The following is a 15,943-nucleotide window of genomic DNA, read 5'->3' as shown; positions in this document are numbered from 1 at the left end:
TAGTACTGTTATTTTAGGCAAATAGGTAACAGTGAGTTTATGGGCATTTTTTTCACACAGAAGTATCAACTGGGATTTTATCCTGGAGTAAAAGAACATGGAATTCTTAAATAGACCATCAGTATTTAAATTATACTATACTAAAACCAAACAGGCAATGTAGAAAATATCCTTTATCACTAGCAAAAGCAAAACCACTTAAGGAAATGAGGAATCAGCTCAAGATTTCTCACTTCAGCTAACACCTCCACAGATTGCATTATTATTTTAGGCAGTGACATTTTCACATTTAATTTTTAATGACACGAATGATTTCCATATGGGAATTATCTGCACAAAAGTGGCAGTCTTGGCACGATTTCACCATTTAACTGAAAGTTCATTTCTAGCTATAAGCAAAATGCCCCCAGGACGATGCAATAGTTACATATCTACATTAATCCTATCGCTGAGAGCCCAATGTTGTCTTAACTAGTGGTGGATTTTGCTCTCAGACAGGTACATGCGTCTCTAACCCTTCCTCGATTTAAATGAACAAATCACTTACCTTTACTACCTTAAAGTCGCCTGCATTTTTTCAACAACGTTTATTTACACTTGTCAGACTTTCACTAATATTACCATTCTTCACGAGTAGAGGAAAAACTACAGCGCAAATTCCCTTACGTTTACAAATGCCAGTCCAGCCGCTGAAATAGTAACTTCCAGTTAAGAATCACAGCTCTAACCGGGCGATAACAAACGTCGCCAGTTATTGCAGGAGCGAATAATTTACAGCCACTAGGGGAAAACACGGATCAAAATGTTAGGTCCTCAATTTTTTCGTTAATAAGGAGGCACCTGAAACCCACACTGGACGGTCCATCAGGCATAGCGGCACCCGGAGAGATCGTACAGAGCGCGCAGTGGTCCAGAGGCAAGGCGCCCAAGTCCCTGCGCGATGAAGACTCACGGTGGAAACCAGGAGCCCATGTGCCCACCGGAGGAGAGAAAGGAGTCCCCCAGGGGCGGCTGGGGGCAGAGAAGGGGGGCTGCGAGCCCAACGGGCTCGGCGCGGGCTTCCTCGGCAGCCAACAGACCGCGGGCGGCAGGAAGGCCCGAGAGCCGGGTGGGCGCGCGGGCGCGGGGGCGCTGAGGCTGCCGGCCGGCCCCGGCCCCGCACCCGCGAGTCTTCAGGGCCTCGCCCGCGCAGCCGGGAAACCACCCAGCCCAGACGGGCGGAGGGGCCGCCCAGGCAGAGCCACGTCGGATGGGTGCGCGGCGGGCGACAGGCGGCCGGCTCACATCCACCGGAGGCTGACAGCCCGGCCGCGCGAGCCCGGCCGCGGCGCGCCGGAGGGGGTCGCGCGGAGGGCGCTGCCTGCCGCCAACGACACCCCCTCGCCCGGACGGCGGCGGCAGCGGGATACTCACGTAGGGTTGGTAGAACTTGGAGAGCCGCGGCTTCCCGTGGTTGTTGAAGATGAGGATCGCCTTGATCATGGCTGAGCCGGGCCCACCTGGTGGGCGCTGGGGGCCAGGGCGGGGGCGGGCGCGCGAGCCTCGCCTCGGGATGTTGCCTGCGATCCTTCCCCACCCGCCCCTCTCCCGCTCGCACGCGCGCGCGCGCGCGCTCCCGGGCCGCGAGGCGGGGCCAGACTGGGGCGGGGCCATCGCGGAGGGAAGAGGAAATATCTGCGGGCCTAGCGCCACCAGCCGGAGGGGCGCCTGCGCAGTCGGCGGCACGCTGGGACATTGTCCCCTGACCCCTTCCGAAGGTGTGTTGCGGTGGGAAAACAGCAGGTAGGGGGTTCGCGACAGGTTCGACACGGGGGACCAGCCAGCAACGTCAACTTTCACTGCTGGGTTGGGTGTCCCTACAACAGCGCCTCCTTAGCGACGGTCTCCAGCGTCAAGCGCGCCCACGACGAGCGCGGGGCCGCCACTTCCGCTCTCGTCTCCCACCGCGCAAGATGGCTGAGGAGTCGGAGTCCGCGCTGCAGCTCACTCCCCCGACTGCCGCTGACGGCGACGGCCCCACGGAGGTCTCTCCGGAAACAGCCACTCCGGAGCCCCCTTCCTCCGCTGCAGTCTCCCCGGGAACAGAGGAACCTGCCGGTGACGCCAAGAAAAAAAGTAATTTTGAGAGCAGCCTCTGGGCAACAGCGGGAGGTTTAGATTGCTTCCGACGACGGGTGGAGGCCAATAAAGAAGCAGGATTTAGAGGAGGGCCGAGCCCAAGCGTGATTTTTGACCAGAGTAGAGAAGTGTGTATCTCGGCTTTAAAGACCCCTTGAGTTGAGTGCCCGTTGAGAAAGCCGTCTGCGCGCACCTCGGACTGACCCACACTTTCGGCTCCCTCGCGTTGGCCAACTGCCGGCTCCTTGGAAGTGGGAGCCGGGTGGGATCCCTAGCTCCGGGGGCCTAACACGGCGCCTAATCATTTGAGTGATGAGTCAAAGTGACAGTTGTGATCGGTGGCGAGTCTGGATTGGAAACCACGCCTTCCGATTAGTTCGCTGTTTTTTTATACAATTGGCGCGTAAATTCACTCCTCGAACGAAAATAACAGAAATTTTATCCAGTATAAAAAATGCTAAGGGAAAACTAAAGGATAGGCATCGCCTTTTTTTAAAAAAAATCCACTCTGGAAGCGTTATTTCACCGCTTCAGCTAGCTGCCTGAACCCTTTAGTGCTTGAGTATTAATTCGCCATTGTAAAATATAGAAATTCCTAAGGGAGTTACTTGTTCTGGAGCCCTCCTTAGCGTTGCCTCTGAGAAAAGCAGCAAGTCAGTAGTTAGGATTGAGGCGTTGACCCTGGGCCACAGACAGGTTTTCTTGGTGCAGCCTTAAAGTGTAAGTGTGGCTCAGTCATCTCCACCTTTCGTCGGACTGCAGTTTCTGCTGCTATGGAGGACATTTCTTCCGGCACTGTCCCCACCTGCGTGCGACTGCCTGTACATTTGGCACAGCCAATTTCCGCTGGTAGAGAAAGGGACACCGTGATTATTTGTATGGATAACCACGAGAATCTTTCTGAAGAATTCCATGAGTTTTAGATTTTTGTTGCTCATTTTCTTCCATGTTACTATAAGCAGGAACAACACACTTTCAAAGGGTTTGTTTTAAATTCTAAGAGCCTTGGTCAAAAACTTTATACTTGACCCTGAAAGGGCTGTGTAGAACAGGCTAAAAAATAATGGCCCACCACCCGGATGTGGCACATGGTTACACGGCGTATTTTCTTTGATCTGCACAGTATTTTTCATTTAACCATTATTGAAAAATGGTTATTTTCATTTTCTGGCTCCTTTGAGCTTTGGAGTTTGCCTCTATAAAACTTAAGTGTGTAGCTTTTGAATTTCCACTGTGAAGTTTTCATCCTTTTTTGAGGACTTTTTGATGAAAGAAGTTTAAACATTTCCAATGCTTCATCTTTCGTTTTTAATCTATGTAAGAAAGATGACAGAGTCAGAACCAGGTTGTTGGTCCTGACTGCACATTAGGATCACTGGTGGGAGCTATAGAACATAACATGTAGCTGGAATTAAGAACTACAAGAAAATCATCTATAGGATTAGAAAAAGTACAGCTACAATTTACAAAAAATTTTTTGCCTCTGCTAAGTCCTTGCCCTCCTGTTCTTCCTTCAGTAGTGCAACTCATACTTTCTGCTTCACTTTCTTGTGTTGCTCAGTTACACCTGACTTATTGATAGCCCCAGTGAATTTAGAGAGCAGGGATGGGGAGATATGGAAGATGAGGTAACCAAAATCCTGTTATGTCCCAGTTCATCACTATCCTAGATAACTGAAGCTACCATTAAGTGGAGGAAGGAAGATAAACTTTAGCAGGAAAATAAATTGTGTGCATCATGTTTTCTAGGTGCCTTCATTCAGAGGTAGACATGAATAAATTGATTTCAGTGACCCCTATTGGGTCCCAATTTTTAATGCCAAGAAACAGGATAAGCAGGCTGTAATAAAATGGAGTTAATGTTCGCGGGGAGCGGTGCACTACTTTGCTTTCAATGTTACTTTTGATTGTAGATGTATTTCTTTAGCAAAGTAACTTCAGGAGGTAAATTCATCGTCCTTGGGTTTGTATCTTTGTATTTGGATTTTTGAAACTTGATTTCTCTAAACCTTTTTGGCTCCTAGTTGTGGTACTTTCTTTTTAATAATTTTCATTGCTTTCCTTTATTAAAAAATTTATTTTAGAAAACTTGGTTGCAAAAAAGCACAAGTAAACCCAAATAGTAATCACCTATAATGTCATTACTGAGAAATAGCATTTTGGTGCATATTCCACATTTACGTGAATATGTGCTTATGACAGCTTTGATGAAACTGAGACCATATTTTACATGGTTTTATATTTGATACATTTTGGTGTCCTTTTCATACTGTTACTTGCTTTTGTAGTATGTGTCTTCATTGGCAGCTTAATCTTTTGTGTGAGTTACAAGCAGATTCTTTTCTAAGCGCTTTCTGTGTATTAACTCACTTAATTCTCACAACAATCTTAGGGAGTAGGTGATAATATCCTTGTTTTACTGTGGCACAAAGAAATTGAAAAGTTGACCCGGATGTAAATATCCCGCAAGTGCTAAAGCTGGCATTTTGAACCTGGGAAGTTTAGAGTGTGTGCTCTTACTACATTATGTAAATTCTATCATGGAGTATACTATCCTTCATTTAAACCAATCCCCTCTAAATATCCTTGTTGGATACTTAGGTTTACCATTTTTTTTCTATAAAAGAAATGCCTCAACAAAGGTGAAATCCTTCTAAGTGAGTCTTCGCATCTGTTATTAGACTAGATTCCTAGAAGCTTTTATTGAGAAGTATATCTAAGTATTTGGATATGTATTACCATATCGCAGTCCAGAAAAGGGTATATACAGTTTGTTTTCCCAACAGTGTATCATCTACACTGTTACTTTTCTAATCTTTACTAGTTTGGTAAAAAAAGAAGGCCACGATGTTATTTTTTTTTTCATATCTTTATTGACCATTTATATTTCTTATTTTTGGAATTGCCTGTTTTGTTAAAAAACATTTTAAAGGTTATTTCATGGGGAGACCTTTCTGGGACTAAAGGATCAAGGGGGAAAAAACCCACAAAAGCATGATGATAAAGAATGTTACATCTTGGACACACCTCCAGTATCATAAATACATAAACTATGTAGATCAAAGTTTAAGTTTTCTAAAAGCTTTTATATCACATTCTTTTTAGATTGTTCAGTGTGATTGTTGGATTTTTTTGTTTGTTTTTTTTTTTCTTTACAGTTGACATCCTGTTAAAGGCTGTGGGAGACACTCCTATAATGAAAACAAAGAAGTGGGCTGTAGAGCGAACCCGAACCATCCAAGGACTCATTGACTTCATCAAAAAATTCCTTAAACTTGTGGCCTCAGAACAGCTGGTATGAAATGAATGGTGATCATTTCCCTGCAAAAATTCCCTGCAAAAATTCAGTAGTTCATAGGCAACAGTGAATAACTGTTGAATATAGAAATGCAGATGGAGCCACATGTTACTTCAGTGATGTCCTTTTATTTCTTCTGTTGGTGGGATTTCTGTATTTTATTGAAGGATTCTCTGTGGAACCCTTCAGTGAATTTTAGATACTCTTTTACAATGTGAACCAATTTTTTTATCTACTGTATTGATTTTTGTCCTCTGAAAGTCACTGAAAGCCCATACAGAAAGATCACTCATAGAACATTAGTACAGAAAGTTTGGGGATTATTTTATTTGTTTTGTTTTGTTACAAATATTGCTTCCTTCCCATTCTTGGGGTAAGCAATATATCTTTGCCATGCATTGTAGAAAAATTAAGAGAAATTTATTTCATAGTACAGTACATGTTAAAAACTTCATGGTGGCAATTGTAAGGATCAATATTTTAAATGCCCCTGGTTTTCAACTACAGAAATTTTAATGTATACACCTTATTTGGCATTTTGTCACATTATATTACTATATCAGACACCTTTACTGCAGATCACAATCTTGGTCATTATTAACACATAGCATAGGAGTAGATAGTTAATTGAAGAACCACTAAGTATTTTTAAAATACAAATTAAGAATTTGTATGTGTAAGTGTTGGAAAGAGATATAATTGCTTGTGAACTTAGGATGAGAATGGGTACAATGAGTGGACTGATCTATTAAAAGCAGGATGTTTTGGAATTTCTTTTTCTTTTTCCATGAGGAAGAGAAAACTGACCTAAGAGTTTGGCTATAAATATCTCTCACATAAGGAACATAGGCACAAAAGTAAGTTCAAGATAGGTTAATTACTAGAAGTTGTTTGAGGCAAGAAGAGCAAAGAGCCAGAGATTCTTCCAAAGGCAGTTCTTTGGGAAAGGTGTTGGGAGTATTTAAGTTTTACAGGTGTACCATCTCCCTTTGTGATCAGAGTAAGAAAAGAATTTTGTAAGAACACCATGTAGAATTTAACTGAATGTCAGAGATGGGTAGGAAGACGATTACGTGTCATCTTCATGTGTATGGCAGCTAATACCTCCGGAGTAGAGTCCAAGTCTAAATGGAAAAGTTAGGTAACTGAGGACATAGACGTGAGAAAAATGAGCAGTCTATACTAAGGGTTTAACATGAAGAGATAGCAAAGTCAGAAACCAGAAGCTACCAAGTAAGGCATTTACATTCAGAAATTTACAGATGGAAGAAAAGATGGAAACAATGCTATGTTCTATGTTAATGTTTTGTATTTGTTGACATTTTGTATTGCTTATATTCATAATCTGACAGGACTTGATGGCTACAACATGTTATTAGGTTGAACCATGTTAAATTGCCATCAGTCAACCATTTAACCTATAAAACCAGCAATTTGTTGTGGTTCAACTATAAACCTTTGTAGTCAATCTGATTATCCCTTCCCAGTTAAGCAATAGAAAATAAAAATAGAATCATTTCGTCACTTTAATAGACTAAACTTGAACTCACACCTTCTGACTTTCATCTAGCTGTACCCCACGTTATTTTAAGCAAAATGGATCTTAAGGGAAGAAATAATGCTGGGGATTCTGGGAATATAGCAGTGGTGTCAGAAGGCATGGTTGAATCTCCAAATTTCCCCACAAAAACACTCAACTAGATAGTGAAACCAAAAACCTGCGATCAGTATTTGTAACATAGATGACAGTGTCCTCATGAACCCTAAAATGCAAGTTGGTGGGGACAAACAGCAACAACTGCAGGGTCTGTGTGGTACCAGTGAGCAGACGTGCTGAGAGAAGCAAGCGAGCAGCAGGACTGGCCTCCAAGAGCATGTAGACAAGGCAAACGTGAAAACAGTTACAGAGACATAAAAATTGAAAATGTTACTAGCAAATAATGTTTTGTTTTCTAAAAAGATTATCAAAGGCCACTTTAACACTGACCTTTTGTTTCAGTATCTTCAGAAAAATTTTTAAGTACTAGAAATGTTTTAGTAAAAAACTATACCGAAACATTGAACAGTGAATCCTTCAAAGAACAATGTAAGGACATTAGGTTTCAGTTACATTACTTTTTTTCTCTCGTTTGGCTGCAGATGACTACAGTAGTGGCACCCTGCCTAAACCAGTACTTTCAAGAGTTTTCAAAGCTGGTAAAGCTAAAAAAAAAACAACCCTAAATGTCCTTTACCCAAGAAAAATGCAGACTATCTAATGTATCAAATTTATTGATGTTGGGGCTGTGTGTGTGAAATTTTGCTAGGAGAGAATCTGTTTCTAGTGAGTAAATGGGAAAATTAGTATTTTCAATAATGTGATTTCTTAAACTTTGAAAAGCTATTTGTGAAAACAGTATTCAGAAGTTTCTTATAAAAAGTTGGAAACCTGTTCTAAGAACAAAAATTCTGTTACTGTTATTCTTCTGGAGGAAAGGCATGATCTTTATAAAGATCTCATTAGTTGACTAATTTATGAAAATCAGAAGGAATGAGTTTAAGGAAGCTTTCTTCGATTCTGAAAAAAACTTGTAATAGTTGGCTAATTGCAACCCAGAAAATTGCAGATTAATTAGGATACCTTAAAAAATGAGTAACCATAACTTTTGTTTCTTTCTTGCAGTTTATTTATGTGAATCAGTCCTTTGCCCCCTCCCCAGATCAGGAAGTTGGAACCCTCTATGAGGTAAAACATTACTGCTTTATTTTCTTAATAGAATATGTACATCTGTATATTGTGTGATCATTAACTCACATCATTGTTTTAAGAGATGATATACCATTCTTAATCATCTATCAGGAAAGAAGAGATTATATTTTTGTTCTCTCTTGCATCTCTAACATAACACCTTGAACATAGTTGGATATCAGTAAATTATGCGGTGATTGAAGAATTAAGGGATGAATAATACTAACAGAAGATGACTTTGAAGTACTCTAATCCAGATCTGCCTCCAGGAAATTGAAAAGGAGACTGCATAAGAATGACTGTAGTCAAGTCATACATCTTCAATGCAGTAATCATTAGAGTAAATATACTAACACTGCTACTGGAAAACAGTACATACTTTATAGTTAGAGATGTACAGAAGGGGCAAGATTAAAACATTTGTGATTACTGGTAAGTGTCTGAGAGCATAGCATCTTGACTCTGTTAAAAGAAGTAGCCCTGCAGATAACTTACATGTTTATATTTGACGATATTTATGATAGGTATGACATTTTTTTGTTAGTTTTACCTAAGCAATACAAAAATGGAGTTTAATTTATTGCCTTTTTATTTTTGTAGTGTTTTGGCAGTGATGGTAAACTGGTCCTACATTACTGCAAATCTCAGGCATGGGGATGAACTACAGAGAAAAAGATCTTACTACTTAAATGAATCTTCACAAAGGAAACGGCCCTGAGAAGTTTTGATACTTGTGGCAAGAGACTTGTGGATATGATCTGCTCAGCATTTATCTATGGTCCATGTTTATGCATAAAAAAATTCCATAGAATAGATGGACTCAGAAAAGGGTGATTTGTATTAATACACAATCATAAAAGATTGACATTAGAGTATACCTATTACTACAGCAATTGCTCCAGATCTGCATCTGAGGGATTGAAAAGGAAATTTAAGATGGTATACAGCTTCTTTATTAGCAGTTTTCAAAATGACTAAAGTTATTTACTTGAGCACTCTGCTGATTTATTTCCACTGTAACAGTCAGCTTACTGAAGGATTATTTTTGTGCTTATTCAGCAAAGTTCAGTTTGTTTGAGGTATGGAAAATGCCTTTTCTTATTTACATCTATGTCCTCAGTGTTGTGAAACAGTCACATTGACCAGCTGGCTTGATACCTCGCGTGGTCCAGTAGAGGGCAGCCCAGTTTGGCAGAATTGGTTTTCAGTCATCTTTGCCAGATGATGATGGAGGAAAAAAGCTGTTCCTGCTAATTTCTAGCAAACATCTGGACAAGAGAGCACATGTGTTGACACACTGGAATTCTGCTTTAGAGAATGTGTGGTTGAGATTTACTTATTATATTGGGAAACAAGGAATTTTACAAATTGTGTACAAATGAGTCATATAGCTCTTTTCAGTCCTATCATTTGATTCTTGATCCCAGTGGTTATAACTGTGGTGTTATCCTGTCCCTGTTATTACAGTGTCAAAAGCATTCAGTGAGTAAATTTGACAACATCATTGAGTTTTTTATAATCCATTTTGCCAACTTGAAAATGCTCAAAAACAGTTAAAAAATAGCCTTAGATTTTATGTGCATTTCACGCCATGACTAAAAGTACTGTTTTTGCAGATGCTGTTGGGATAGTAATTGCTTTAAGTGAGATTTAATTTTTCTTCATTCTGTATAATACTGGCAATAGAGCATTAAGGAAAAAAAGCATTCCAATAAATCAAATGCAATATCCAAACAGGATCTAAGGTGTGTCCAAAAACAAAGTGTTTATTTTCAAAGATAATAGAAATGGTACGATTTTGTCAGAATAACTACACTTAGGCCCCTTAAATACCAAAATGTACTTTATGGTTAATGATTTGCCATACATTAGCAATAGGGGTGCTAAGGAACAATTCAGTTTACAGTGATGAAATCACTGTTCATCTCTCATTTTCTGACCAATATGAATTTTAAGTCCCTTATAGTGGTGCCTCTGTGTAGTAAGTTTATTACAGCTAATAGTTAGCACTGGAACAAGACAGGTTGAATTGTGCAAGTTCATCTTGTAAGACTTGGTAGGAAATTTATATATGTTGAAAGCTGGAAAATAAAATTAGATACAGAAAAGATCTCTTACCCAGCTTTGTCTACAGTTCACTGAAAGATGTGGATATATTTATATGCTTCTGTATTTAATAGATAGCAAAAATGTGTTTATATGTTTGCTGCCAAGGTTTCAGATGATAGAATATTCACTACCACAACAGTCAGAAATACTTGAGTTTGAATTTGTGACATCAATTGAATTGTTATTTTATCTAAATAATGTATTTATTAAATCTAAGGTTAGCAAAATAGGTATCTTATTTGTTTTCTTCCCTAATGACCTTAAAGAATTTACAGGGCTTTACACTTTTTCAAGCTATATTTACATTTTTATCTCTTAATCCTTGCCCAAAGAATCATTCTGTACTAACTTTGCAACCCTCAGTTTACAGGCCTGGATCCCCTAAGTTATTGAGTGACTAGAAACTCAAACATAATACAGATATTTTTGCAGATGTCTGTTTAAACTGTGTTAATTATAATTGAACTTTGAGGGGTAGGGGTTGAACCTTCAGGCTCTATTTTCAGTTTCCCATGTTTATGAGGAAATCTGTGTCAATGTCATGCTTTATCTTACTGTGCAGAAATGGCCTATGGCATACAGTGTGTATAATATTAGAATATTGTGTGTCTATCTTTGAAGATAACCTATGCCAAGGACTTCATGAATTCCCAATATTTGGTGTGTGAGGAAAGTGAATGTTTATCTGTAATCAAAATGAGATTAGGTACTTCCTGGAATCTAGGATTTCTAGAAGTTTTAACCCTGAAGGGACCTTAAATATCACCTACTCTAATCAGATTAGAAAACTGAAGAGGTACAGACTATGCTTTAGGTTAAATAGCATTAGTCAACTTAGTTGTGTGTAACCAGAAATGGGAAAGTCTGGTGTAAAGAGTTTAAAAATGAAAGTTGCCTTTCATGCAGCTTCTGCTTCATTTTCCAAGGATTATAATACACGGAGTAAGCTGCTGGCACTAGGGAAGTCGGCTACAAACCACATATTGAAAAGTACTCAGAAAATAATACAGTAGGCTTAGTCTTATAAATACTGTTTCCCTACATTTCCAACCCACACTGGATGTGTGAGTGTTCACTATTCCCTGAATGTGCCTTTTGTCTGTCCTACATCTGTGTACTTACACCTTCACCCCTTCCAATCCTCTCTGCTTAATTCAGATTTTAACTTAGTTTGTGTGAATCAATCAAGGAGGAGATACTGTCTCAGTGGAATACTTAGAGCAAACTGTCACTATTACAACACTTACAAGCAGGCGTCCAATGCCCTTTCATGATTAGTGTTCCTTAAAATAGGACTTTTTTTGTTTCTTATTTGGTATCCACACACATATAATACTTAATACATTTCCTTACACATATATAATCATTTATTTATATTGAATGATAGTGTGGCTTGCAAAGTATGATTTAACCTAGAAAAGCAACAATAAAAGACATCTTTGTATGGCAGGAGATGAAAATATTTGCAACGTCTGACAGGGTTTTAGTGTCTAGTATGTGAAGAACTCATTTGATAAGAAAAAAGACATCTGAAAGGGAGGTGGGAATATTAAAATGCAATTGATAAAGAAAAAGATGGCCCTAAAGCACAAAAAGTTATAAAAAAGAAATGAAATGCTGATTAGCACCCATCATAGCAATAATTAAAAGCAATGTAATTATCAGTCATGGCAAAGTTGTGGGGAAATGCCCTGTCATCTTCTTGGTGTATGGAATGTGAACTGGCACTACATTTTTAGTGCAATTTGCAAAATCTATCAAAAGCCTTGAAACAATATAAACTTATATGTGCTCATACTTTCCATCTGTTCATTCACATACTGGCTGCCTATGATGTCCTCAGCATTTGGAATGAGATCAGTAAGATCCCTTGGTCTTATGGCCCTATCATTCTAATTTGGAAGCAGGTTTTCAGATAATTTAAATAATTCTTGGACTTTTTAACTGAATTTTTAGAAATAATGGGAAGTAACATTTGATACCAAATAATAGATTTACCTGTATTTTCTGGAAAGATAAAATATGTGTGTGTATGATTGTGAATAGACTCTTCACTTAGAAGAATCCTTGTAAATCAACTCCTGTAGTTGCTTCCATGTCTATAGGAGATACTCATAAAGCATATGTTGATTTCTTTTGGTGATAGCCACAAAGGAAACACTGTTTATTTAAGATGGCTCTATTCCTATAGAAATGTCTTCCTGTGTGCCTCTTCCAGCTATTTGTTCTCTGTTCTAGTATCTAGATTCGTGAAGCATGTCTTTTTTCCATTTCCACCCCAGTCCTCCTGCTTGTGGCAAGTCTGTTCCTTTCAAATGCTTAGACTCATTCTCAGTCCCTCTGTGACAACCCACTTCCCAAATCTGTTAGCAAATCCTGGCAGCTTTTTACTTTCAAAATATGTCCAGGATCATCACTTCTGCTCCCACTAACCAAAGTCACCGTTATCTCACTAAAATTGTTAATAGCCAACTAATTGACTTGCCTTTACCTGCTCTCTCCTCTGGCCAAAATCCCCAAATGGCTCCCCATATCTGACTGAAAGCTGAAGACCTTACATTGTCCTACAAGGGCCTAAGTGGTCCATCCCCACGTAAAAAGTCCCCATTTTTACACCCTGCCACCAGCCACATCCGTGTTCATCACTGTTACTCAAACACTAAGCTTGCAACTTCGTGTTTCCCCCAGGGCTTTTCCACTTAAACTGTTTCCTCCATCTGGAAACTTCCCCCAGACAGCTGTGAGTCTCACTAACATCCTTCCTTCCCTGCTCAAATACCACTTCATAAAGGAAGTGTTCCCCTGAACTCCCTCTGAAATGAAAACTCACCACTGCCCACCTCCTTCCCCTGCTTAATTTTTCTCCATTGATAATGCATAGTATTTGTCCATTTCTGCATATATACTATATGTACTATCTGTTGGCATGTCTACATCCCCAACAATCCCCACATTAGAACATAAACCCTCCAAGAGCAGACTTAATTCGTAAGCAGTGCCTGGCATGTAGCACATGCTTTTAAAAATGTGTTGAATGGATGGTTAGATAATTCACAACTCCAGGATCTGAACAAGAACAAGCAATCGAATTACTCTAGCCAATTACTAATATGCTTTTTCTACCTTCATTTATGCATACACAAGGCACTGTGTGCTAGGCATTGAGGAGAATATAAAAATAAAATGTAAGTGGAGTCTGTCCTAAAGGTTCTCACTGTCAAGATGACCCACATGAGTAACTGCAATACATGTTTCCTAGTAAGGGCCATAGGAAAGCGTGATATTGGCCCAGTGTTCAGGAGGAGATACTGTTTTTTTGAGAGGAAGGCTTCTGAGCTAAGACTTTAAGATGTGGACATACTGAAAAGGCCCAGAATCTGGGTGGAAGGAAAAGCTTAAGCAAAAGAATGGATTTGGTAAGCATGAGAAATAACAATTTGACAGGATATATTTGAAAAAAGTAATTTAGAGTCAAAATATGAGGAATTTTAAATGTCATACTGACATACCTGGTATGTAGGAAGTATGAGTTAACTGAAAATTTTCCAACCAGCAAATTACATCATCCATCTATGCGTTAGGATAATTAATCTAGTGGCTGTGAGTAAAGGACTCACATGGGGAAAAGCTGGAACCAAGGAATCCATTTAGGAGGCCAGGGCAGCAATCCAGTCAAAATAGGATAAAGCTTGAAAGCAAGCCTCTTTTAATTTCATAAAACTATAAAATATTGTGGAAATAGAAAATTTAACAGTTGGTTGAAAGGGCTTGAAAATGAAATAAGGAAAAAGTAGGCAGTGATGGGTGAGGTGGGTGAGCCTGGTTTGCCTCATTGCAGAAACAGCCTCCAGCACTTGAAAAGCAGGCTTACAAGGCATTTCAAATATGTTGCGCGTTAGGTGTCAAGAGATGTTGAGACTGATCTCAGTGGAAAAATTAGGGTAATGTAAGAGGCATCCAGGGAGAAGTGACCAATGCAATTGTGACTTCAAGGGACTGTTTAGAGGCAATGAACGTGAATTTGTGAATATTGTTATATTAGGAAAGATTCTTGAGGTGTTTGAGAGTCAAGAAGAGCCAGAGAAAATAGGAAAAAGTCTGTCCAAAAAACCGAGAGGCACACAATCCACTATGAAATGCAGAGAAATTAAGCCTGTACTTGACTTTTGTTGTTCATTGTTCATTTCAAACACTCATGGATTAGAATAGCTGAAATGCAGTAATTGAGACTCAACAGAAGGCACTGATGAGAATAAAAATAATTGTGCCTACAGAGAAGGCAAACAGTGAGTGAATCTGTGGCATCTTACTATACTGATGGACAGTGACTGCAATGGTGTATGGGTGGGGACTTGATAATATGGGTGAATGTACTAACCATATCGTTTTTTCATGTGAAACCTTCATAAGAGTGTATATTAATAATACCTTAATAAAAATTTTTAAAAAAATAATAATTGTGCATAAACAATGAAAAGTGGATGAATTACTGTGACCCAAACTATTTCACTCAACATTCTCTCTACCAAAGGGTGGCTTCAGGGGTGCTTTCTACCAATAGCCCTTTTTGAACATTGGGTGATTGAGGTGCCAGTTTGACTAACAACGTTGTTAGAATACTTATATTGTTTAATCAGTTTAGCCAGGGATGTTTAAGACTTAAGGTAGCACAAGTAAATTTAAATATATATATTTTATACATACACATGTTGAAGCAAAATCTAGAAAAAACAAACTGGACTTCCAGGTCTAAACCTTCAATAACCTTGAATCCAAATTAATCCCTGGGTCCATTTATGAAAAGAATCTATACTTGCATTTAGTTCTTTTGTCCCTCACATTTTTATTTTTGTTCATACTTAATTTGTGGTGTTCTCAAAACGTGCTAAGTGCTATGCACAGCATAGAAATGTTTCCTGATATGTATTACGGGTAGGCTCCAAAAATCACACACCTTGAATTAAAGGGCTTAAATAGCCTAATATACTACCCTTTAAATCGCTGCATTAGGAGCCAAAAAACTAGCATTTCTTCTCACCACTGATTGAACATCAGGGCTTTGCACTGAATCTTATTTTTTAAGGAAATGTTTGATTTGAAAATCAAAGAGGGATACCTGGCCTTCCATCGTTTCACTAATCTTGCTCGAGACCCGAGTCTCCTTTGTCAAAATGTACTTTCAGTACAGTCCATTTAGAAGGAAGACGGACTTATTTTCATCTAGCCTGGAGCAAGCATGTTACCAAGTGTTTCAATCGACAAAACAGCAGCTCTCCACCTGGGGAGTAGTTCCTCAGCGCTACTTGGAAGGAGGGGCCCCTTTCCTTCCCCTTCCTTCCTCAGCCGTCCCCGGGCCTTCTCCTGAACCCCTCAGTCCACATCCCAGCGTCGCGAACCTCGGCAGAAGGGAGCCTTCCCGGAGCGACGGGAGCGGGGGTGCGGGAGCGCGCGGAGTGCCTGGGCTGGGCGGCCGAACGCGCCCCGCCAGGTGGGGGAGAGGATGCTCCAAGCCCACGGCGGGCGCAGGCCCGCGGGACAGCCGGGCGCTCGCCCTGGAGCAGGGCTGGGGGGGCCGAGACCACGTGCACGGCTCCCCGCCCGCCCCGCCCCGGGGCCTCCGCGTCTTCTCCGCGGTAGCTCCCCGCCTCTTCCCACCCTCCAGCGCCGTTGGTACATTCCCGCTGACTCCT

General features: G+C 40.3%; 2 protein-coding genes across 6 annotated transcripts in view; one reads left to right on the top strand and one right to left on the bottom strand.

Moving 5' to 3' along the window:
* AP3S1 (adaptor related protein complex 3 subunit sigma 1) overlaps nt 1-1,653 on the bottom strand; it is a 74,926-nt gene extending 73,273 nt beyond the window's left edge. For all 4 annotated transcript variants that reach the window (XM_036894613.2, XM_036894615.2, XM_036894614.2 and 1 more), the window contains exon 1: nt 1,414-1,653. In XM_036894613.2, coding sequence (XP_036750508.2) covers nt 1,414-1,653 — 240 coding nt within the window. The remainder of the gene's footprint in view (nt 1-1,413) is intronic.
* Nucleotides 1,654-1,712: 59 nt separating this feature from the next.
* Nucleotides 1,713-12,048, top strand: ATG12 (autophagy related 12). 2 transcript variants are annotated; one of them, XM_036894619.2, is made up of 4 exons: nt 1,735-2,115; nt 5,277-5,413; nt 8,079-8,141; nt 8,745-12,048. In XM_036894619.2, the coding sequence occupies exons 1-4, from the start codon at nt 1,953-1,955 to the stop codon at nt 8,802-8,804; spliced, it is 423 nt and encodes a 140-aa protein (XP_036750514.1). In that variant the 5' UTR covers nt 1,735-1,952; the 3' UTR covers nt 8,805-12,048. The 2 variants fall into 2 exon arrangements, with proteins under 2 accessions (XP_036750515.1, XP_036750514.1); XM_036894620.2 differs by lacking the exons at nt 5,277-5,413; nt 8,745-12,048 and having other exon boundaries at nt 1,713-2,115; nt 8,079-8,140.
* The last annotated feature ends 3,895 nt before the right edge of the window (nt 12,049-15,943 follow it).

The sequence above is a fragment of the Manis pentadactyla genome, chromosome 13, assembly GCF_030020395.1.
Source record: "Manis pentadactyla isolate mManPen7 chromosome 13, mManPen7.hap1, whole genome shotgun sequence".
Taxonomy (NCBI): domain Eukaryota; kingdom Metazoa; phylum Chordata; class Mammalia; order Pholidota; family Manidae; genus Manis; species Manis pentadactyla.
This window is presented reverse-complemented; position numbering and strand designations above follow the sequence as displayed.

What these genes read in the sequence shown, in the direction of transcription:
- ATG12 (XM_036894619.2), top strand. Translation starts at nt 1,953, where the DNA reads ATGGCTGAGGAGTCGGAGTCCGCGCTGCAGCTCACTCCCCCGACTGCC. An exon ending in TTGTGGCCTCAGAACAGCTG is followed by an intron (nt 5,414 to 8,078) that starts GTATGAAATGAA and finishes TCTTTCTTGCAG; the next exon opens with TTTATTTATGTGAATCAGTC. An exon ending in AAGTTGGAACCCTCTATGAG is followed by an intron (nt 8,142 to 8,744) that starts GTAAAACATTAC and finishes TTATTTTTGTAG; the next exon opens with TGTTTTGGCAGTGATGGTAA.